Source organism: Salvelinus fontinalis, chromosome 5 (genome assembly GCF_029448725.1).
Source record: "Salvelinus fontinalis isolate EN_2023a chromosome 5, ASM2944872v1, whole genome shotgun sequence".
Classification (NCBI taxonomy): Eukaryota; Metazoa; Chordata; class Actinopteri; order Salmoniformes; family Salmonidae; genus Salvelinus; species Salvelinus fontinalis.
This window is the reverse complement of record NC_074669.1, coordinates 17,435,314-17,458,804: the sequence shown is the minus strand read 5'-3', so window position 1 is coordinate 17,458,804 and position 23,491 is coordinate 17,435,314. Positions and strand designations below refer to the sequence as shown.

The following is a 23,491-nucleotide window of genomic DNA, read 5'->3' as shown; positions in this document are numbered from 1 at the left end:
CAAAAATGTGTGTCTAATGCACGTCCGGGCTTAGCTCATACTGTGACCATGGACTGCAGAGTCCAGACAACATCCTCTCTCTCTCTCCACTCTGTCTTCATCTACATCTTGCACATCACATAAAACATAATGAAATGCTTCAATATACTGGATCCCTTTCAGTTGGTTTATTATTCTCCTAGTTGGGGATACACCCTTGTCACATACCTCACTGCACATCACACCAGCACCAGTCTGTGCTTGCAATTCTGGGAGAAAGGTGGCTATATATATACTGTGTATATATATTTTATTACATATCTTACTCTAAACTCAAGCCTGGGAATTGAAATAAACTGAAGTTATGCACGTTTGCACATTATGCTGAGGATATCTTTCCTAGTGTTTTGCAAGCTGCATGCCTTCTTGCTAAATATGACATTTTTTCCTTTCAACGATGAGGTTTGTAGGCGTCTGCTCTAATGTGACAGTGCACTGCTGTTGTTCTGAAGCTCGCAGCCAAGTGCGCGCGTATTGGCTGGCTGTGAGGTGAAAGGTTGTTGCTGTCGTCAAATCTGCTCTGAGGACTGGACTCTGGAGGCAGAGCAGGACATATTTGGAAAAGGTACTGATGAGAGGAAATGGGAAGCAGTCGCAGGCAGGGCTAGCAGACGGTGCAATGGCAGGATGCTGATTTGTCACAGCAGGTTTCATCTTTGGAACCTCCCAGAGCCTATACATACCTAGCCCAAAGCTATAGCCTACGTTATGACGACAACCATTTTTTCGACTGACGACGACCATAGCGTGTGGCAGACAAGACAGCAAAACGTCTGGATGAATGTACACCTAGTTTAATCATAGGAATAGCATGTCAATAGTGCCTTTGGTGCATTTGGACGAACCTTGGATGCGCGCCGATTAGTAATTTACCGGTGTTACAGCTTCAGATTTTTCCCCGAAAAGACGCGTCTCTTACCTCATTTGCAAGGATATGTCGGCTCAGTCCCATCATCAATAACCAATGTGGGATAGTCTACGGGGAAGAATAATTTTGAAACCACATTCTGGCCTGTGTTGAATTGATTCATTATATTCAGCAGACGACAGGCATAAACAATGGCGGGCCCCGAGCAGTCCAAGCAGCAGCAGGTAGAGGAGAAAACTGAGCACATAGACGACGCTGAGCTCGCTCTTCAAGGTATCAACATGCTTCTCAACAACGGATTCAAGGAGAGCGACGAGCTTTTCAGAAAATACAGGTGAGATAGTTTTCCTGCTCTTCATAATTTCATAAAATGTAGCCTATAGTAATATTTGATCATCAGATATCATTGCCCACAGCAGGCATATTCGTCCAGACTTTCCCAAACTCGCCCCCCCGTTTTGGTTTTGGTTTTGGTTTTTGCCCTAGCGCTACAACGCTCATTCAAATAACCAACTCATCATCAAGCTTTGGTTATTTGAATAACCTGAGTAGTCCTAGGGAAAAAAACTAAACTTGCACCCAGGACCGAGTTTGGGAAACCCTGTATTAGGCTACATAATTATTTGAATTGCACAGGTGATTAATTTAAAGGGTGTGCCTTTGTGTGCTCAAACATCAGATTAACTGTACCAACCTGTTTTCAAGGCCCTGTTCAAATACTTGTCATAACCCTCCCAACTTGAGGTGATCACTGATCCTACAGTATGTAGGTATAGGTGCATCATATTTCTTTACCTATGCAATCATGACAGATAGCTCTGCATGATCACCTTGAGGCATTGTTAAGGATTTCCATGGTAGTTAATACAAATTTACCCCCCGGCAAATTGAAGGTTGGACAGAAATATTGATAAAACATCAGAGCTCAGCATATTTCCTTAGAGTCGGTATCCGTCAGAGCCTTCCAGCAATTTACATTCTAGGCCTATACAAGGCTTCAGTACCATTACAGCATTATAGTCTCAGTGTGTCACGGCTGTTTGTAGAGACGGACCAAGGAGCAGCGAATGTTGAGTTCCACATAATTTATTAATAGTGAAACTTAGCAAAAACAACAAAACAAACAGTGACACATACACTAACTCAAAATACAAAATTCAATATCCCACAAACACAGGTGGGAACAAACACCACTTAAATATGATCCCCAATTAGAGACAAAGATTACCAGCTGCCTCTAATTGTGAATCATACAAATCACCAACGTAGAAAATTAAACCTAGAACTCCACATAGAAATAATAAAATAGAAACCCCCGCAGTCACACCCTGACCTACTCCACCATAGAAAATAAAGGCTCTCTATGATCAGGACGTGACACAGTGGCCATCAGTAATTCCCCAAACACACTGTCCAAGTCCAACACAAAGGCCATTATTGTTCTCTTTGGCAGAACTCACTGGTGCCAAACAGGGTATGACCATGGTTAGGCATAATTGTCCTTTAAATTATGTTTACACCTGTGGCTATGATTATGTATTATTTGCTTTACCCGCTATTTCCTCTTAAATCTGCAGATTAATGCCACTGAGTTGGTTTAACATATTGAAAATCTACATTTGAGTCTAAATGTAAATCTATCCTTGTCTCTTGAAACTATCCCCATTCATAGCCTAACCCCAAAACAAGAAATTAAATAGTAGTCTCTGCACTCCAGCCTGGCCCTGACATTCCAAACAACAGTTGAATGGATAATGGTGACTGAGAAATGGAAGGATAGTACACTGCACTCACTGCAATCCAGCTCTGTTTGTGCCAACGGGAGAAACTGCCACTTACTGTGCTAATTTTAGCTTTCTGGTTAATCAAGCCTTTCTCCCTCCATGAGTCGCTGATGATGTTGAGACAGGGGAACGGACTGAATGTCTCTCTGTAAAGCACTATGTGTGAAACAGATCTGGTTCTTAGTAGTGGCGAAGATGTGCATGGTTATTGTTATAACAATTTCAGTAATGATTATTGATAATCAATTATGATATTGTTACCTTTAGTTAGTTATCATTAGTAACAACCTTTACCTAGTCGATACTCAAGTGTCACTGGTTATCTTTTCTCTGATTTCTTGAACTATGTTCGGTATGAGGCAGAAGTAAGTCTCTCTGGCTGCGTTTACACAGGCAGCCAAATTCAGATTTTTTCCCCCCACTAATTGTTCAACAGATCTTTTCACATCAAATAATTTTCAGAATTGGGCTGCCTGTCTAAATGCAGCTTCTGTGTCTATCGCTCCCTTCCATAGCAGCACCCACCCATAGCACGCGCTCCAGCAGGTATATTTCACTGGTTACCCCCAAAGCCAATTCCTCCTTTGGCTGCCTTTCCTTCCAGTTCTCTGCTGCAAATGACTGGAACAAACTACAAAAATCACTGAAGCTGGAGACTCATATCTCCCTCACTAGCTTTATTAAGCACCAGCTGTCAGAGCAGCTCATAGATCACTGCACCTGTACATAGCCCATCTGTAATTAGCCTATCCAACTACCTCATCCCCATACTGTTATCTATTTTATTTATTTTGCTCCTTTGCAACCGAGTATCTCTACTTGTACACTCATCTAATGCACATCTATCACTCCAGTGTTTAATTGCTATATTGTAATTATTTCGCCACTATGGCCAATTTATTGCCTTACGTCCGTTATCCTACCTCATTTGCACACACTGTATATAGACTTTTTCTATTGTATTATTGACTGTATGTTTGTTTATTCCATGTGTAACTCTGTGTTGTTGTTTGTGTTGCACTGCTTTGCTTTATCTTGGCCAGGTCGCAGTTGTAAATTAGAACTTGTTCTCAACTAGCCTACCTGGTTAAATAAAGGTGAAATAAAATAAATAAAATGAACTCTATGTTGTCCTTTCTCTTCAGGACTCACAGTCCACTGATGAGCTTTGGGGCCAGTTTTGTCAGCTTCCTGGTGAGTTTCCTCAGACTGCATCTTGACTGCAGGACAGGTGTTTTGTCATGACCCCTTGGTTGCCATAACCTCTAGCTTACTTCCCTGTTGGTGGTTCACGTCCTACCTCTACTGACATTCTCTCTCATGACATCACTACAAGCATGCAAGCTACGAGAGACAGGGCAAATGTAATTACTCATCCTAACAATGTTAGTGTGCAACGTTACACCATCATAAACCATACAATGCACTGCGTAAGTTAGATGAGGTGTCAGGACTTGACGTGACCCAATTTGTGTAATGGATTACATCATCGTGACCACTATTGTCCATTTCCCCTCATTTATACATTACCATAATGGATGCATCTTCAGCTCATCAAAGGCATTTTGCTGTGGATACTCTCGCTATCTCTCTGCTGCAGTGATGTGTTTGTCTCCCGGGGGGGGCAGAGATTTTCTGCAGCATGGTCACGAAACAGACCCCGTCACTGCCCCTCATGTCAGAGTTGGAGCGCCATGAAGCGAGGGATAATGTCATCCTCCTCTGCCCTCCCATGCAATAAAAAACGCTTGGAAGGATAGTGTGTGGGGATGGGTCAATGACAACACAAACTGATGCATAGAGGGCCTCACACTGTAAAAGCATTCAATTCATCTGAAATTAAAACCACATATTTATATAAGGAGGAGGGCATACATTGCATGTCTTTGACTGACAGTTTGATAAAAGGCAACTGAACAAAGAGATTCTTGACCAAGCCACACAATAGGTTCTGGTTGTCACAGTGTTTCTCCGTGTGCTGTGGCCTAGAAAGAGCTCTTTGTCCTGAGCCTGCTTTGTGATACCATTGCGTAACCCCTGTGTTATAACCCTCCTTCAATCCGATTAACGCACATTTGTTCACAATACACCCCAATGAAATCAAAATTAAAATCGGGTACTTATTTCTTTAATTACTTGCATGAGTGTTTTCTCTGTGCCAGCATTAGCTGCAAAGCTCCAATGTGTTTGTTGTTGTTGTGTGTGTGATGTTGCAGAATGCCATGATGACCTTTGAGGAGGAGAAGATGCAGACGGCGTGTGACGACCTGAGGACCACGGAGAAGCTGTGTGAGAGTGACAACGTTGGCGTCATAGAGACAATCAGGAACAAGATCAAGAAGAGTGTGAGTGGGTGACTGATTACAGACCAACAGACAGGCAGAGAGGTTTTGTTTACATGGAGCATTTATGTTTAGGATATCCCAGCATTCCACTGGGCACACACTGGTTGAATCAACGCTGTTTCCACGTTATTTCAAGGAAATTACATTGAACCGATGTGAAATAGACATTGGGACGTGCCCAGTGGGATTGGTCATGTAACATGCATAATTCTGTCTTGATTTCTGCTGGTTATAAACCATCACATTGTTTCCAGCTGTATCAGTATCAAGAATCAAAGTCAAGATCTTCTATATTGAGCTTAATGATATTGGCAACTATGAGATGATGTCAATCCCACACTCAATGTAATTAGTAACTCTCTGAAATAGAACAAAGGAATAGAATGGAGACCTGTGTCACGTTCTGACCTTAGTTCCTTTTTTATGTCTTTATTTTGGTTTGGTCAGGGCGTGAGTTTGGGTGGGCATTCTATGTCTGGTGTTCTATGTTGTCTATTTCTTTGTGTTTGGCCGTGTGTGGTTCTCAATCAGAGGCAGCTGTCTATCGTTGTCTCTGATTGAGAACCATACTTAGGTAGCCTGTTCCCACTTGAGTTTGTGGGTAGTTGTTTCCTGTTTTGTGTTTGTTTTCACCATTCATTTCGATTTTCGTTGTTATTTCACTTTGTTATTTTAGTATTTTTGTGTTCTGTTCTATTAAAGTAACATGGACACTTACCACGCTGCGTTTTGGTCCGATCTTTCTTACTCCTCATCAGAAGAGGAAGATAATCGTTACAGCCTGTTTTATGATCAACACAGGGGGCTTCTTTATTACGTAGCTGGACTGGCTGATGGTTTAGCTGAGTGTTGATCAGAGAATTACCAGACTACTGTGTGTTTCTGTCTGTCAGTTGGAGTCCCAGAGGTCAGGGGTCGTGGTTGTGGACCGCCTGCAGCGACAGATCATTGTGGCCGACTGCCAGGTCTACCTCGCTGTGCTCTCCTTCATCAAGCAGGAGCTCTCATGTAATGTATCATTTGTTGAATCCACAATCATTCAATTACTGATGTACTATAGCTTGCTTGATGGCAATGCAGTATATATTGTTTTCATACATTTTCTATTCAATTATATGTAATATGATTATTTCCAGTCTACTAATTTTTGGAAACATCTGCAAGTAAAATAGGAATCATGAGAGTTAACTGGATTTGACTGGACTGACTCTTACAGTATCTTCTCTTCAACAGCGTACATCAAAGGAGGCTGGATCCTCCGTAAGGCCTGGAAGATGTACAATAAGTGCCACAGTGACATCAGTCAGCTGCAGGAGACCTGTGTGAGGCGCTGTTCCTCCCATGAGGAGGATCTATCCTCAGACCAGGCCAACCACAACATCCCAGTGGAGGGTGCTGTGACTGCAGAGGCCCTGGACCGACTCAAGGGCGCCGTCAGCTTCGGATACGGCCTCTTCCATCTCTGCATCTCCATGGTACCACCACACCTGCTCAAGATCATCAACCTGCTGGGTTTCCCTGGCGATCGTCTCCAGGGTCTGTCCTCCCTCATGTATGCCAGTGAGAGTAAGGACATGAAGGCCCCGCTAGCTACGTGAGTATGAGTATTAAATCACTTCTTAGAGGGCTGAAGTGCAAGGAAAGACAGAGAGAGAGAGAGCGACTTAGGGTTCGATTCAATCCGTAGCGCTGAAGATCTGCGTTGTAGTGCGATTGACATTTAAAGGCAATGTTCCCAAATCAAATTTTATTTGTCACATGCGCCGAATACAACGAGTGTAGACCTTACCGTGAAATGCTGACTTACAAGCCCTTAACCAACAGTGCAGTTCAAGAAGAGTTAAGAAAATATTTACCAAATAAACTAAAGTAAGAAATAATAAAAAGTAACACAATAACATAACAATAATGAGGCTATATACAAGTTGTACCAGTACTGAGTCAGTGTGCAGGGCTACAGGTTAGTTGAGGTAATTTGCACATAGGGCTGGGGGTAGGTAGGGGTGAAGTGACTATGCATAGATAATAAACAGCAAGTAGCAGCAATGTACAAAACAAATGGATGGGGGGGGGTCAATGTAAATAGTCCGCTGGCCATTTGATTAACTGTTCAGCAGCCTTATGGCTCGGGGGGAGAAGCTGTTAAGGAGCCTTTTGGTATTAGACTTGGCACTCCGGTACCGCTTGCCGTGCGTCTATGACTTGGGTGACTGGAGTCTCTGACAATTTTTTGGTCTTTCCTTTGACACTTCCTAGTATATAGGTCCTGGATGGCAGGAAGTTTGGCCCCAGTGATGTACTGGGCCATACGCACTACCCTCTGTAGCGCATTATGGTCAGATGCCGAGCAGTTGCCATACCGGGCGGTGATGCAACAGGATGCTGTCGATGGTGCAGCTGTAGAACTTCTTGAGGATCTGGGGGCACATGCCAAATCTTTTCAGTCTCCTGAGGGGGAAAAAGTTTTGTCGTGCCCTCTTCACAACTGTCTTGGTGTGTTTGGACCATGATAGTTCGTTGGTGATGTGTACACCAAGGAACTTGAAACTCTCGACCTGCTCCACTACAGCCCCGTCAATGTTAATGAGTGCCTGTTCGGCCCACCTTTTCCTGTAGTCCACGATCAGCTCGTTTGTCTTGCTCACATTGAAGGAGAGGTTGTTGTTCTGGCACCACACTGCCAGGTTTCTGACCTCCTCCCTATAGGCAGTCTCATTGTTGTGTCATCAGCAAACGTAATGATGGTGTTGGAGTCATATTTGGCCACACAGTCATGGGTGAACAGGGAGTACAGGAGGGGACTAAGCATGCACCCCTGGGGGGCCCCCGTGTTGATTATCAGCGTGGCAGACGTGTTAGAGCCCTTTCTCATAACTGAATGGATTGACTTTCATGTAATGAGAGAAGGAAAGGGATTATGTTCTGTTAGGTTCTAAGTTAACCAAGTAAAACTCACAGACGATTAGTAAAGTTTAAACCAAGTTTATTCACCCAGCTGCATTAGACAAAATACATATTCACACAAGCACTGATATTTAACCCGTTCTCCTATACTGAGTCTCCTCCTACACGTCTGAACAGCCAATGCACCTCTGTTGCTAACCAGAAGATTAGTGATATATGTTCTTCCTCACTTCATCTGACCTCACTTTGGCCCCAAATTGCTCACTCCTCCCCAACTCACGTCTGTCATGTTGACTTGTACCAGACTGTGTCTCTTCTCCTCCCATAGGATCCCTAATGTCTGACAATAACATATCCTGGTAGAATGTAAACATCATACATTCCCCTCTCTGCATCGGTGCCATGAATAAGGATATTTCATATTTTCAAGTTTAAAAGTCAGTTCCCAACAGTTCATAATGTTCAGGTCACTGTCAATTCTTTTTATTGCTTGAATGAGCTGCTATATGTAGATATGATGTCATCGTTTGATAGAAAAGCAGAGCACAGGTCTTGATGTTGATTTGATTGGGCGTGACGTGTTGTGTTATTCTGCATGATCAGCTTCTGCTGACGTGTTCCAGCTCATCTCTTTCCCAGCTCTTGGCACAGTGCTTGTTCCTGTTGTCTCATACATGGCCATCTGTTCTGTAATATCTCCCAAATATCATAATGGCATATTATAATCATAGGGTATTTATTCATTGTATAATACATGAAACCAGGGACAGGTGTTAGTTGTAAAATATGTCAAATGGGAATATTTGGAGTCATAGAGAATTGAGGACACAACATTGCATGCTGTCAGTGGAAGTTGAATGGTGAATACTCGTGATGTAAGAAGTAGGTAGACCTAAGAATAGTGGTAATCACGTGCATGCTTATTAGAATGGCTAGTGGTGAAAAAAGGCCCTGAGACAGAAACTACCATTTGCTATTTATGAAATTGAGATGGTGTTTTACCAAATTACTGCAGTGGGGTATCAATTTTGTTCTATTTGCCATCTTTACCAAGCTTTTCTTTGTCAAGAAAGTCAATGTTTCATATTAACTCTCTAGCAAACTTGAATGTACAGTAATCGATATTTAATAAAAACATCTTGAATTGTCTCACAAATAAACGTGATTGTTTCCTCTTTCCTCTGCCCAGATTGGCCCTCCTGTGGTACCACACAGTAGTGCTGCCTTTCTTTGCTCTGGATGGTTCTGACACTCAGGCAGGCCTGGAGGAGGCCAAGGCCATTCTCCAGAGGAAGGCTGTAGTCTACCCCAATTCCTCCCTCTTCATGTTCTTTAAAGGACGGGTTCAGAGGTTAGAGGTGAGCATGATGGGGTCATCTGACTTTGAAATAACAGTCTGTTGCCGCTTAGCGTTGTACAATACAGTAAGTTGTTGTAGCTCTTAGTAGCTTAGCGCTCTAAAATCCATTACTTTTTTTGCCTAATTACATTTTGTTTTTTCCCAAATTTTGTTTTCTCTGTTTAGTTTTTCCGGGTTTCCATTTCCCCCTGGTTTTCACTCTCAAAATCACACTTTTTTAATAGAAAAACAGCTACATTTGATATTCTAAGTCCACAACAATGCTTAAACCACATCAGGAGACTACTTTTGAGGTCTTGGATAATTTGTTTTTAGATATGTAGATAGTTGCCCCCTTAATTCCAGCACTCATCTTGCAAGAGAATGTTGTTTGGTAGAGTTTGCAAAACAAGTACCCACTGGCTTTATACAGATAATCATGATATAATTCTGACAGGTAATTCTGACAGGTACTTTGTAGATTTTGGGAAAGCCTTTCCATCTACCAAAATACTTTTCATTAGCATCGTCGCTAACGGCTGCACAAAGTGGCGTGCCCCGCACATACACCGACGGGGAATTCTCTTTGCCTATTCAGAAAGTTGCATTCTCTTTGTGTTATGATAAACCTGGGCAAATGAATACATGTTCAATAGATTTAGTTGATTCCCTACTAAGTTCAATGCATGTCTGGATTCCGTGATTCCATCCGCATTCTCCTCGTTGCGGATTTTATAGGACCCTAGTAGCTCGTAATTGTGTAAAGTGATGCTATCTCTATCCCATCTATCTCCAGTGCCAAATTAACAGTGCTCTGGTGTCCTTCCATGATGCACTAGAGCTGGCATCAGACCAAAGAGAGATCCAGCACGTGTGTCTCTATGAAATCGGTATGTTTCCCTGATATTCATGCCAACTTTCAAATGAGCACACACACATGCATACACTTATGTACATTCAGTTTACAGTTGCTGAGAGCCAAATCCCTCTGTTGTACCCATTTGTCTTGTCTTGACTTCAGGCTGGTGCAGTATGATCGAGATGAACTTTGAGGATGCGTTTAGGTCGTTTGAGAGGCTGAAGAATGAGTCCCGATGGTCACAGTGTTACTATGCCTACCTGACTGGAGGTGAGAGAGCCACTGCCCCAGGAACGTGTGGACCATTGATTGTCATCGTCTTCATCATCTTCTCAAAATGATCTCACACTCTAACCCCCCCCCCCCCCCCCCCCCCCCCTGTAAAGTATGTCAGGGAGCTGCAGGGGACTTAGATGGTGCCAAGGATGTCTTCAAAGATGTCCAGAAACTGTTCAAGAGGAAGAACAACCAGATTGAGCAGTTTGCCCTCAAGCGGGTGGGTCATTTTCATCCAGATGTGTTTACCATATCTTTATCCACTCTTTGTGAAACTAATAACCATGAACCCTCCCTTTCTCTACCATGGCCTCTCTGCCCCCACCCTACTGCAGGCAGAGAGACTGAGGAAGACGTCTCCCACCAGAGAGCTGTGCATTCTGGGGGTCATAGAGGTGCTGTACCTGTGGAAGGCTCTGCCCAACTGCTCCTCCTCCAAACTGCAGCTCATGAATCAGTGTAAGGGCTGGACCTTTATCAGAGGGGGATCTCCAAGTCAAGGAGTTTCCTTTGACACAATGGGGTGGGAACATTTCAATTGTGCTTTAGCGCTGAACTTCCACAATACGGATGAAATAGAGTCCGTTGTCTCCTCTCTTTTCAGTGTTACAGAGTGTGGATGACGCATCGTGCAAAGGTCTGAAAAACCTCCTTCTCGGTTCCATCCACAAATGTCATGGAAATAATAAAGATGCCATTCAGGTAATTTGTTTCCGAGCACATTATTTTACCTTGATTACATTATCTTATGCCAGTACAATCAATTATGTAACTCACTATGTATTTGTGGTCAATTATATAATTTTATTTTCCTTTGGTCTTTCTCCTCCCATCTAGTCGTTCCAGCTGGCTGCCAGAGATGAGTTTGGTCGACAAACCAACTCTTATGTGCAGCCATACTCCTGCTATGAGCTTGGATGTGTCCTGCTTGCCCAGCCAGAGGTGAGAATATGTCAACTCAGACCATCTGTGCGTGTATGTGTATGTGGGTGTCTGTGTCCAAAATTGAATTAAAGTATTTATCTCGATGGACTAATGAGATGTTTTTTTGCATTGTGTTTCTATCCAGACGGTGGGAAAAGGGAGAGCATTTCTGCTTCAGGCAAAGGTACAGTTATCAGATGACATGTATATGAATGGTTAGGGTTTTCCTCTTGGGTTTGAAATGACTACGTAACACAGTCCATTCTGATTGTGAAGTCATCATTTGTTCTGTGCTCTGCCTCTCAGGAGGATTATGCAGGCTATGACTTTGAGAACAGACTTCACGTGCGCATCCACTCAGCAATGGCCTCGCTGAAGGAAGTGGTACCCCAATGACCCCGCCCACCACTGGAGGAATAATGATGAGGCAACGACTCCGTCTCCAGCTGTGCACTTGATGATATGGGAAGCATGGCTTTTACTATTCAAAACCACAGTATGACACTCATCAGACAAAATTGTTTCCCCCCCCTTTTTCTGATAGATGTTTTACACATCCAAATACAATAAACCAACAATTTCATAGTCAATACCATTTTCTTCTAGTGGAGGGTTTTAGCTCTGCAAACCTTCCTTCCATTCTTTGGACCATACATAATGGTACATAGGATACAAGTAACTTCTTGAAGATGCACACCTTATTCTTATTGTCAGGTTCTCTTGACCACAGGTAGTAACAGTACAGTTAAACAGTAAGTAACATTGTCTTTTGTGTTCTTGTCATGTTCTTGGGAAGACATGTACTAGAGATGTTCGATTACAACCCATAATCAAGTGGTCAAATGGTTATTTGCCAATTGTTTGTCTTTGTGTTTGCCTCATGTGACAAGGCAAGACAAAGGTTCTTGATTGTATTAGTTGTCGCTGCTGTAGTACCCTCTTTTTGACCAATATCCATACAATTATCGCCTCTGGTTTTTCAGAAATGTGTCCTAGATTAAATGGCCCTACTTTGCTTGTCATGATGCCAACAAACATAGATCATTTTTCTGCAATGAGAAAGTATTAGTGAAGTTTTATGGTGACATCAACCCCCTAAATGATGGGACAAGAACTTAGTGGCCTGCTACATTGTAGTATTGTATTACGCAGCGTGCCATACAGACTGTACTATACCATGCAGTGAAAACTTGTAATATTAGTGTCAGGTACCTTGAATTCTGAATAGTATGAAATTGCTTTTACATTCTGACATTCACATATTGGCTTACAAATAACATGCACTTCTAAAATGTTTTGTGACATTTTTGCACAATGCAATATCCAAACAATGTTATAGATTATTTATTTTAGTTTACAAACAGTGGGCATTGATCTGCACACTATGCATGCAATGGCAGGGGTATTGTTAGTGACCCAAGGACCTGAAAGATCCTTTTCTACAGCTGTGTACTATGAATCTGAACGTTTTTTTCCTGAGATACTTTGGATGACAACAGAACACATTTATATTAATATTTACTCTGGTTTTTAACAAAATCCATCAAGGTCCTTATTAACTACAGGCATTGTAATAATAATGGTAGGTTTTAGGTTACTGTACAAACTGGACATTAAAGCTTGATATTCTGTCATTTTAGTTTGATCAGGCTTTTCTATCAGGCCACACTGATGATGAGTGAAACATTCAAGACAGTCACAAACTAAATTGAAAGTGCAGGGTATTGTATCACTGTTTTTATAATCACTCTGAGGTATGGTCTCCAAGCAATAAAAAGCAAGCAAGTAGAGTGCTCATTTTACACTGGAAGTTTGATTAGCTGTCACAAACTTTGTTTCCTTTTTTGTTGTTGTCCCACTTCAAATGAATAACAACTGCTTAACTACTTGTACAAGCACTACATAGCACAAATCTTTCATTAGCAAATTCATACTAAATGAAGGGTGATATAAACAGTCTTTAATTCATACTACATGAAGGGTGATTTAAACTGTATCGAATTCATACTACATGAAGGGTGATGTAAATGGTATTTATTTCATACTACATGAAGGGTGATATAAATGGTCTTTAATTCATACTAGATTCATAAAAAAAAAAAAAGTACTTTTATTTAACTAGGCAAGTAAGTTAAGAACAAATTCTTATTTACAATGACGGCCAATCCCGGACGACGCTGGGACAATTGTGCGCCGCCCAATGTGATTCCCCAATCATGTGAAGGGTGATATAAACAGTCTACATCTTGTGCGTGCTAAATTAAGAATAACTATTTTCCACCCTTCATATAAAATGGCATATTCTTATGAATGATTTCTGAAGAATCTATATAGATAGGCCTTCGTGTAAACGGCTTGTGAAAGCTTCAATATGCTGTGTTTCATTTAAAGTGGGACTCTTTTTTTCATGTTCAAGGATGGGTATGAACACTTTTTTTTAAATCTACACAAGTCAGTCAGTGACCTCTATCTTCTCCTGTGATTGTGTAAAGGGATGTAAGATTTGGTGTGATGTAAAAGTGTTGACTACTGAGTGTGACCATAAAGTGCTGGTATAAAGTAAGTCCACAGCTGTAAGAGCAAAGTATCTTATAATGGCATGTAATGATATGAGTTAAATGTCATTATATGTATACCAACAAAAAAAAGGGGACATTTCTGCCTTAGAAATGTGCTCTATCCACTTTGTTGTGAGCTTGTAGAGGGTGATGTGGAGATTGTTCAATTGTAACAGGGTGGTCCTGTGTGGTGTCTAAAGAGATCTACAAACTGTTCAATAAAGGATTGTCAATTAATCCAGCATTTCAAATGAGCTGTTTCTACACTGAACAAAAAATATGAACGCAACATGTAAAGTGTTGGTCCCAGGTTTCATGAGCTGAAATAAAAAATCCCAGATATTTTCTGAGGAGTAATTTTCTAAGGACTATTTATGTCTGTAATAAAGCCTTTTTGTGGGTAAAAACGAATTCTGATTGGCTGGGCCTGGCTCTCCAGTGGGTGGGCCTATGCCCTCGCAGACCCACCCATGGCTGCACCCCTGCCTGTCCAGTCATGTGGAATCCATAGATTAGGGCCTAATGAATTCATTTCAACTGACTGATTTCCTTATATGAACTGTAACTCAGTAAAATGTTTGAAATTGTTATATGTTGTGTTTATATTTTTGTTCAGTATATTGTAATGCCGATAACATCGGTCTTGTGGTTTAATTTATGCCCATATGAAGAAAAAAATACTTTCTTTGATTAGTTGGCACCATATGGAGGAGGCGGGAGGCAAGTTCAGATGCCATGCATTGTGATCTAAAGCTGACGCATAATAATGCCTTTCCTATGTGGACCACGCCCGTTATTATGACGAACTGCTTATTTCGAAATTCGTTTTACCGTTTTATTACATTGTTACCTATTGGTAAAATCATTTGACATCATATTGTTTTGCGTTTGTAATACGGGAATTGAAAAGAGGACAGTTTCTTCGCAGAGTAAGTTCATTTACTTTTCAGACAAAAGTTGAAACACAGTCAACCTACATAAAAAAGTATCTGACGCTGACGGGTTCTTTATATACGTTAATATAGGCAGATGCATTCGATTGATTTAATTGATATAGTATTTCCCTCATAGAATTCTCTCTGAGGTGATGCTCCATTAAAGCCGAGATGTCCTACAGCTATCCCGCCAAAGTCAACGTGCCTCCAGGCTTGAGGACGCTTTTGGAAGGCCTCAGTCGGGCAGTAGTGAAAAGGCGTCCAGATTACATCTCACAGTTTGCTCAGTTGTACTTTGCTGAGCTCTTGCGCTTCAGGACAGGTACACATGTAGTGGAGAATAGCATTCGTTTTTTTCAACATAGGATGAAATCTGTTGCGAAAACTGAAGTAACATATTTTCTTGCTATGTTGTGTACAGAAAATCCAACTCTTGATATCAAAGCCCTCGTGAGAGAATTCAATGCAACTAAAGGTAGGCCTAACTACATAATAGTATATAATGATAAGGCCATGCCCAGGTACCAAAACATTTATCTGAAAAGTACTGTAATAAAGACATTAATAAAAGTGACTATCACAAATCAGGTTTTTTAAGAAATTACAATTTAACACCTGACAAGTCAATCATATTTATTTTCATTTTATAGTGCCTAAGTTACCAAGTCATGGCATTGGAACTGTGATTGCTCCACTGGCAGTTCAGAATGAAAGTGCCACAGCAGTCTCTTCTGGTGGTCCATATGTCCAACCATGTGGAGTTTACCCTCCGGTCAGGATTTTCCCAACCCTTCCCAGTATTCCAGGAGTGGAGGAGCAGGGTGCTGAGCAGCCCTGGATCCACAGCCAGGACATTCTGTACACCGTCTCAACATTGCCTGGTCTATCAGACTCCAATGAAGCTTCAGAAGTAACCTCCCTAGCAAGCCAATACCTCAATGACAATGGCCTTCAGAGCCTCCTGCAGACAGTTATCTCTAACGTCTCCCCTCACCCCATCTCAGCAGAGCAGACCGATGATGTAGTTGTCTTCCGCAGGAAATCCAGCACCGACTGCATGACGGCTGACTGTGACATCAACTCTGCTGCTTCAGACCGGACCCGGCGAACCGAGTCAGCTCTCTTCGAGAGGGTCCCACTGAGTGAGATCGATCTCATATCCAATGCTGTTCTGATCAGGACACCTTCTGTGCCCTGTGAGTACATGATTGTGGTGCAGTCAGACAACGTCCCGGAGACCATAGTGTTTCAGAGAGACTCATCAGTCAGTAAGAAAATGAGGAATGCTCGAGCAGCAGCTGGTGGTGCTGCCACTGGTGCACCGGGCAATGCCCAGTCTGACTGCACACCCTGTTTGACCCTGCCTACAGCCCCATCGCAAATGGTCAAAGATCAGCCAGCCACCAAATTGGTCACGCCCTTAGTGGTGACTGAGGACCCTCAGCTTTTTGGTGGTGGAAATAGGGCTGTCTTAACCCAACTTGGTTGGAATCCACTTTCACCTGGAGACAATTTTTTCTACAAGCACATGGACATAAATACAGCATTTCCTGATGCAAATGCCTACAACCCCTACATGAATGAAATGATAGTGGATGAAATGAATGAGGTGAACTTTGGTATTTTACCCAAGGTGTCAGATGAGATGACATGCTTCAATGTTATGGGCCCACCCACCTTCATGCCACCACGTGTTTCAGCAGCAGAAGAAATAAGTGCTTCTAGTTTAGTGTATCCTCAGATTTCAGCTGGACAGGAGGCTAATACACTCTGTTTGGTGCTCCCGACGATTTCCATTGCTCAAGAAAGTGGAGCACTCCCGTTGCTTAGCCCACCATCTATCTCAATGCCACAAGCCATTACAGTCCCCAGTGGGATGTGCCCAGCCATCTCACAACCAGAGGAAATAAAGACCTCCAAGGCAGAGGAAATAGAGGCCGTCCGATCAATGTACCCTCCTATTGTGCCACCCAGTTTACCAAACCCATCTGTACCAGCTCCACAGGAAACAACAGCCACTCTGCTTCATCCCCCATTTTTGGCCCAGGTGGAAACAAGACCCACTTCATTGCCACACCCCCAGGCCCCAGTTGCCCACATGCATCAGTGCACTGGTCAAAATGCACTAGCATTCCATGTGAATGAGGAGAGCAGAAGAACACCATATATGATTCCATTGGTCTCCCAAAGCATTATGGGAGTGACACAGATGTATGTTCAACCACAACAACCCCAGTTCATTCACAGCTGGTCCAGAGAAGCAGGTAAGTAGAATAGCAGATAGCTGTGAAAGGATAATATAGAATGCTCTTTTTTTATATCATACTGACCCTAATGTATCAATTGTAGTTCATCACTTCATGTTGTTATTTATTTTCTTTTAAGTTAAAATTAATATTGTGTGACATTAACCCCCCTAACACATCTCCTCTTATTATCATCCCTGTAGATTCACAAAGGCCATGTGACACAGCGCCTACTGCGGCCATGCCAGAGTTCCAGTATGTTAGACCTGAAGCATGTGGTAGCAGCTGGAGACTCTGCCACCTGGCACGCCCTGAGTTTATGGCCGGGATGCCAACAGCTGTGGCTTGCCCAGGAGGATCTAGGACTGTGATTGGCCATGGGCAAGAGCAAGGCTACCTCCCTGACCAGGCCAACTTGCCAATGCACCAGGACTTTGGGCCCCGGTTCATACATATGTGTGGTGCCAACTTGTTTCAAACCCTCTGCCCCATGAGTGGTGCCTACATGCCAGTCAAACCCCCAGACCATCGCTGCTGCCAGGCTGCCCCTGATGTGGTCCTTCCACACTATGCACTGATAAACAGCCCAACTCACGGTGTTGCTTCTTATCTTTGCCCTACTCCATTATCCATGCAGCCCCAGGGTTTTGCCTATGATTCTGTCCACATGTATGGTCCCCACAGTGAAACTGTAAATGCAATGGCATCCACCTTCAATGTGAGCTCCCATGCAGTCCCCCAGCAAGGGACAACAGAACACTGCAGAGAGCCCAGTAATATGCCAATGGGTGAAAATCCAAATGAGCAGAATTATTCTGGTATATAAAAACGTTATTTCTCTGTCATTTGTTAGAATGTGTCTTGGAATAAGTGTGACATTTTGTTCAGATTTTCATTTTATCTCTAATTTATTCAGCTCATTCTTGTCTAAATTCCAGGTTAATGACAGCACATCGCCAGGAATGAACAACTTGTTTAATTTGTTCCTGAAAACATACTGAACACCTTCAACATTCCGCAATAAACATAGCTATCTTATGAAATATTCTGAGTTGTGATGTCATGATCTACAGTTGCACCCATTGAACTAGTAGAATTAGAAGAACTAGAATTTAATCACCAGAACTAGAATTAAAATATATTTTCTGTAGGCCTATTCATATAAATGCAATTTCATGAGGATGGACTAAACATTTTGAAATAAACATCAATGTTCCTGGTAAAATAACTGATCAAATATTAGCTACCTTTACCAAGCTACAATGTTATGAATTATTGTCACCAACTGAAAAAGATTCCCTTGGCAACCCCTTTGGATTTTATTTACTAAAACAAGGGTAATGATAGGTAGTTTGATTTTGTTCACTAAATCTATGATGAGACACAAACAGTGGAACATAAATATCACTGGGTGAAGGCCATTTTTCATATCTCCCCTTCAGGAATTGGACTCTGGATTTTAGTGGCAGCAGGTGTTTTCAACTCGTAACTGAAACCCAAAATGAGCTGCAAGTGTGACTGCAACGCTGCGTGGGGTGAGCATTATCAGAGAGGAAGAAAAGGGAGAGACCCAACGTGGTGGAAAGTCTCCCTCCAGCAGGTGGCGTTGTTTCGCCCACCAAGCAAGGAGTTTTTGCATGGAGGTCAATGAGTGTTGAATTTGGTAACCCAAAAAATGTATGGCTTATTTGCTACGTGAGGTTTATTTGATCTAATATAAGTTTTGTAATGCTTACGTTCTTACGGGTGTACTGATATAAGTAGGACATGTGACATCCCTGCCACTTTGAGAAAAAAACACTATATCTGAGTTGTTGAGATCGCTATGCATATTAATGTTGTGAGACTAGTAGCATAGCGTCTCTCCATTGAATACAGGCGCTTGACGTCAACAACCCTCATCGAATATTCAATAGAGGATTACAATAGTTAGATATATCCACCAATCCAAAGAATGGATAGGCAGGAGCAAGTCAGCCCGCTGTGCTGCTTTGTGGACAATGACTCCCATTGTTAGGGCGGAGAGATGTATCTTGTCAGTATATTCATAATCTTTGGAATCATGCATTGGTTTACATCTGCTTAAAGATGCACTATGCAGACATTTCTCTGCCATTTCCTGGTTGCTAAAGTTCTAATAGTTAGCTTAATTTCAGTTTGTAACGAATGCGCTGAGAGTCGGGAATTAAGTACAGGGAGTGAGTGTTTAATAAATAAACAGAACTTAAACCACAAACAACGCACTGACATGGAACAGAGTCAATAACACCTGAGGAAAGAACCAAGTGGAGTGACAGGTATAGGGAAGGTAATCAAGGAGGTGATGGAGTCCAGGTGATTGTCATGAAGCGCTGGTGCGCGTGACACGTGTGCATAATAGTCAGCAGCCTAGTGACCTAGAGGCCGGAGAGGAAGTATACATGACACAGTAACCTCTCCCAGATGCGCTGCTCCAGCCGCAGGATGCCGACAAAAGAGAGATCCCTGGGATCAGGAGCGGACCGGTCACCTCTGCTGAAGCGCAGGAACCTGACGAGCTGCCTGACGTGCCAGAGCCTGGCAAGCCAGCTGTGGCATGGGAGCCTCCCGAGCACACTGTTGTCTGGAAACATGTAGCATAGCACTATTACCATCTGTGATTTACAGGAGACGTCAGTTGTCTCGTCTGCCTGTACAGACGCAAAAGGAGTCTCAGACACCTCCTTAGCTATAGCTTCTCTGTACACTTCATACATACAATCCAAAAGTGTGTTTTGGATCGTGCTTGATGTACCTTAAACATTGGTTGGTCGTCATAATGCCTTTGTAGCCTGTAATCTCCTTCACGCATGTTCAACTCACACTGCTTCCTCTTGACTTTCTCCACACTATGATGGGAAATACATGTAGCTAAATAACTTGGCATACTATACACATTTTAGAAAGATAACTACATCTGAATATGTATAAACAATTACAATTCAAAGGCAATTAGAGATTGAAAGGTGGAGATGAAAGGTTTCACAATAAATCCATTCAGCGATGGAGAGGACGGAGAAGAACTAGAAGAAGAGCTTTTAGAGGCAGCGAGAGAAGGAGACCGTTCTACCCTGTCACAGCTGGTGAGCAAAGTTTAGTTTCACAAAATATCTGTTACTTTACCTACTTGGAAAGAATAACTTTTCTCTCAGTGTATGATTAAAAACATTTATCCTTCATGGTTTTGTATTTTTACCCAACATGCTCTATTTGTTTTAGCTTAACAGGAAAACGCCTCCAGACATTGACTGCTGTGACCTCTTGGGTATTACCCTACTGCACTGTTCTGCCTAACGTGGTCAAAAGCTATGTGCCCTGAAACTGCTAAACAATTGTGCTAGCCCCAAATCATGAACAAGAATGGCAAAGATGGGCTCAGAATCAATGAATGACAGGGTGTGCATGAGACGGGTTGCTTAGAAGCTACATCAACTGACTGGCTTTCTTGATGTCTATAGTATTCTCTCAGGTATGCAATCTGGTTTCCGCTCTGGTTATGGATATGTCACTGCAACCTTAAAACCTTTTCTCAATAGGGGGTGCTGTTTTCACTTTGTAAAAATGTCGTTCCCAAATTAAACTGCCTCGTACTCAATTCTTGCTCGTACAATATGCATATTATTATTACTATTGGATAGAAAACACTCTCTAGTTTCTAAAACCGTTTGAATTATATCTGTGAGTAAAACAGAACTCAAGTTGGAGCAATTTTCCTGTGAGGAAGTGAGAAATCTGAAATCAGGCAGGCTGTTCTGGGGTCAGTTTATTAATTTGCATGTCTTCTATTGGTCGAGATGCACTGCATACACCTTCCCCTAGATGTCAGCAAATAGTGAGAATTGGAATGGAGTTTCTAGGCAGATCTGAGGCCATATAAAGGGTCTGGGAACGTGGGGTCCACTCTTTTCAACATTCGCCATGACGCAAGACAGACCTCAGGATTGCGTTCTGGAAAGCTCCCGTTATAGGCCTTAGATATATCCGGCTCTGATTTTATTCGATATAGGTGTTAAAGACATCATAGTGTTGTTATTTTAAACCGAGTTATGTCAGTTTATATCAGTATATTGCGATTTTTGGATATTTCTTAGTGCTGCGTTATAGTGAGTTGGACACGTCTTCGCCACATGGCTAATGTTTACTGCTAATTCCAAAGTTGAAGGCGACAATCTACAACCGAGCAACGATTCCTCTGGACAAAGGACAACTTGCCCAAGATTCTGATGGGAGCTCATCAAAAAGTAAGAAGTATTTATGATGTTAATTCGTTGTTCTGTTGAAAAATGTAAAACTACTGTTCCGCCATTAATTTCGGTGCGGTCTCGCTTTAACGCACGCTGTATGTCGTAGTAACGTTAATTTTAAAAATCTAACACAGCGGTTACATTAAGAACTAATGTATCTTTCATTTGCTGTCCAACCTGTATTTTTTAGTCAAGTTTATGATTAGTTACTGATTAGATTAGGTGCCTCTCTCAAGATTTCTCCCGACATTTTGTTGGCAGCTTGGCTACTATTCTCATTGTATAACCACGATTTGTGCTGCTAAATATGCACATTTTCGAACAAACTCTATATGTATTGTGTAATATGATGTTATAGGACTGTCATCTGAAGAAGTTTGAGAAGGTTAGTAAAAAAATGTATATCTTTTGCTGGTTTATTCGTTATCGCTATTGTTGGCTTGAATCAATGCTGTTGTGTGGTTGGCTATTGTAGTAAGCTAATGTAATGCTATATTGTGTTTTCGCTGTAAAACACTTAAAAAATCTGAAATATTGGCTGGATTCACAAGATCTTTGTCTTTCATTTGCTGTACGCTGTGTATTTTTTATAAATGTTTTATGATGAGTATTTAGGTAATTCACGTTGGTCTCTGTAGTTATTCTAGTTGCTTTGGGGAGAGTTGTGATGGTGGCTGTAATGTAAAACTATGATTTATACCTGAAATATGCACATTTTTCTAACAAAACATATGCTATACAATAAATATGTTATCAGACTGTCATCTGATGAAGTTGTTTCTTGGTTAGTGACTATTTATATCTTTATTTGGTCGAAATTGTGATAGCTACCTATGCAGGAAAAAATGGTGGGGAAAAAAAGTTGTGTCTTTTGCTATCGTGGTTAGCTAATAGAAATACATATTGTGTCTTCCCTGTAAAACATTTTAAAAATCAGAAATGATGGCTGGATTCACAAGATGTGTATCTTTCATCTGGTGTCTTGGACTTGTGATTTAATGATATTTAGATGCTAGTATTTACTTGTGACGCTATGCTAGTCAGCTTTTTTACTGATGGGGGTGCTCCCGGATCCGGGATTGTGACCAAGTAGAAGTTAAAGGTCCTCAATGATGTCACCATTGTCCTTTATTCTAAGCAATGTTGTGCTGCTATTTTTATTGACTTGGCCAAAGCTTTTGATACGGTAGACCATTCAATTCTTGTGGGCCGGTTAAGGAATATTTGGGTCTTTGAGGGGTCTTTTGCCTGGTTTGCTAACTACCTCTCTCAAAGAGTGCAGTGTATAAAGTCAGAAAATCTGCTGTCTCAGCCACTACCTGTCACCAAGGGAGTACTCCAAGGCTCAATCCTAGGCCCCACACTCTTCTCAATTTACACAAACAACATAGCTCAGTCAGTAGGAAGCTCTCTCATCCATCTATATGCAGATGATACAGTCTTATACTTTGCTGGCCCCTCCCCGGATTTTGTGTTAAATGCTCTACAACAAAGCTTTCTTAGTGTCCAACAAGCTTTCTCTACCCTTAACCTTGTTCTGAACACCTCCAAAACAAAGGCAATGTGGTTTGGTAAGAAGAATTCCCCTCTCCCCACAGGTGTGATTACTACCTCTGAGGGTTTAGAGCTTGAGGTAGTCACCTCATACAAGCACTTGGGAGTATGGCTAGACGGTGCACTGTCCTTCTCTCAGCACATATAAAAGCTGCAGGCTAAAGTTAAATTTAGACTTGGTTTCCTCTATCGTAATCGCTCCTCTTTCACCCCAGCTGCCAAACTAACCCTGATTCAGATGACCATCATACCCATGCTAGATTACTGAGACATCATTTATAGATCAGCAGGTAAGGGTACTCTTGAGCGGCAAGATGTTCTTTACCATTCGGCCATCAGATTTGCCACCAATGCTTCTTATAGGACACATCACTGCACTCTATACTCTGTAAACTGGTCATATCTGTATACCTGTCGCAAGACCCACTGGTTGATGCTTATTTATTAAACCCTTTTAGGCCTCACTCCCCCCAATCTGAGATATCTACTGCAGCCCTCATCCTCCACATACAACACCTGTTCTGCCAGTCACATTCTGTGCAATGTCCCCAAAGCACACACATCCCTGGGTCGCTCGTCTTTTCAGTTCGCTGCAGCT

The 23,491-nt window shown here is 42.0% G+C and overlaps 2 protein-coding genes across 3 annotated transcripts; both read left to right on the top strand.

The window, feature by feature from the left end:
• Positions 1 to 495: 495 nt before the first annotated feature.
• LOC129855233 (tetratricopeptide repeat protein 39C) lies at positions 496 to 14,133 on the top strand. The gene is made up of 14 exons (XM_055922661.1): positions 496 to 1,241; positions 3,837 to 3,885; positions 4,908 to 5,036; positions 5,930 to 6,044; positions 6,270 to 6,630; positions 9,130 to 9,298; positions 10,076 to 10,169; positions 10,301 to 10,408; positions 10,525 to 10,634; positions 10,750 to 10,873; positions 11,019 to 11,116; positions 11,252 to 11,356; positions 11,484 to 11,522; positions 11,645 to 14,133. Exons 1-14 carry the CDS (start codon positions 1,099 to 1,101, stop codon positions 11,732 to 11,734), a joined length of 1,734 nt encoding a protein of 577 aa, XP_055778636.1. The 5' UTR covers positions 496 to 1,098; the 3' UTR covers positions 11,735 to 14,133.
• A 97-nt stretch (positions 14,134 to 14,230) lies between these two features.
• On the top strand, positions 14,231 to 18,120 carry LOC129855231 (uncharacterized). Of its 2 annotated transcripts, XM_055922660.1 has the most exons (5): positions 14,231 to 15,153; positions 15,253 to 15,306; positions 15,482 to 17,095; positions 17,281 to 17,895; positions 18,016 to 18,120. In XM_055922660.1, exons 1-5 carry the CDS (start codon positions 15,003 to 15,005, stop codon positions 18,018 to 18,020), a joined length of 2,439 nt encoding a protein of 812 aa, XP_055778635.1. In that variant the 5' UTR covers positions 14,231 to 15,002; the 3' UTR covers positions 18,021 to 18,120. The 2 variants fall into 2 exon arrangements, with proteins under 2 accessions (XP_055778635.1, XP_055778634.1); XM_055922659.1 differs by having other exon boundaries at positions 17,281 to 18,120.
• Positions 18,121 to 23,491: the final 5,371 nt, after the last annotated feature.

Bases quoted from the DNA above. Each gene is read 5' to 3' on its own strand.
- LOC129855233 (XM_055922661.1), top strand. From the start codon at position 1,099: ATGGCGGGCCCCGAGCAGTCCAAGCAGCAGCAGGTAGAGGAGAAAACT. The intron at 9,299-10,075 runs GTGAGCATGATG...ATCTATCTCCAG, and splicing joins GACGGGTTCAGAGGTTAGAG to TGCCAAATTAACAGTGCTCT. The intron at 10,874-11,018 runs GTAAGGGCTGGA...CTCTCTTTTCAG, and splicing joins ACTGCAGCTCATGAATCAGT to TGTTACAGAGTGTGGATGAC.
- LOC129855231 (XM_055922659.1), top strand. From the start codon at position 15,003: ATGTCCTACAGCTATCCCGCCAAAGTCAACGTGCCTCCAGGCTTGAGG. The intron at 15,154-15,252 runs GTACACATGTAG...TGTTGTGTACAG, and splicing joins GCTCTTGCGCTTCAGGACAG to AAAATCCAACTCTTGATATC. The intron at 17,096-17,280 runs GTAAGTAGAATA...TCATCCCTGTAG, and splicing joins CAGCTGGTCCAGAGAAGCAG to ATTCACAAAGGCCATGTGAC.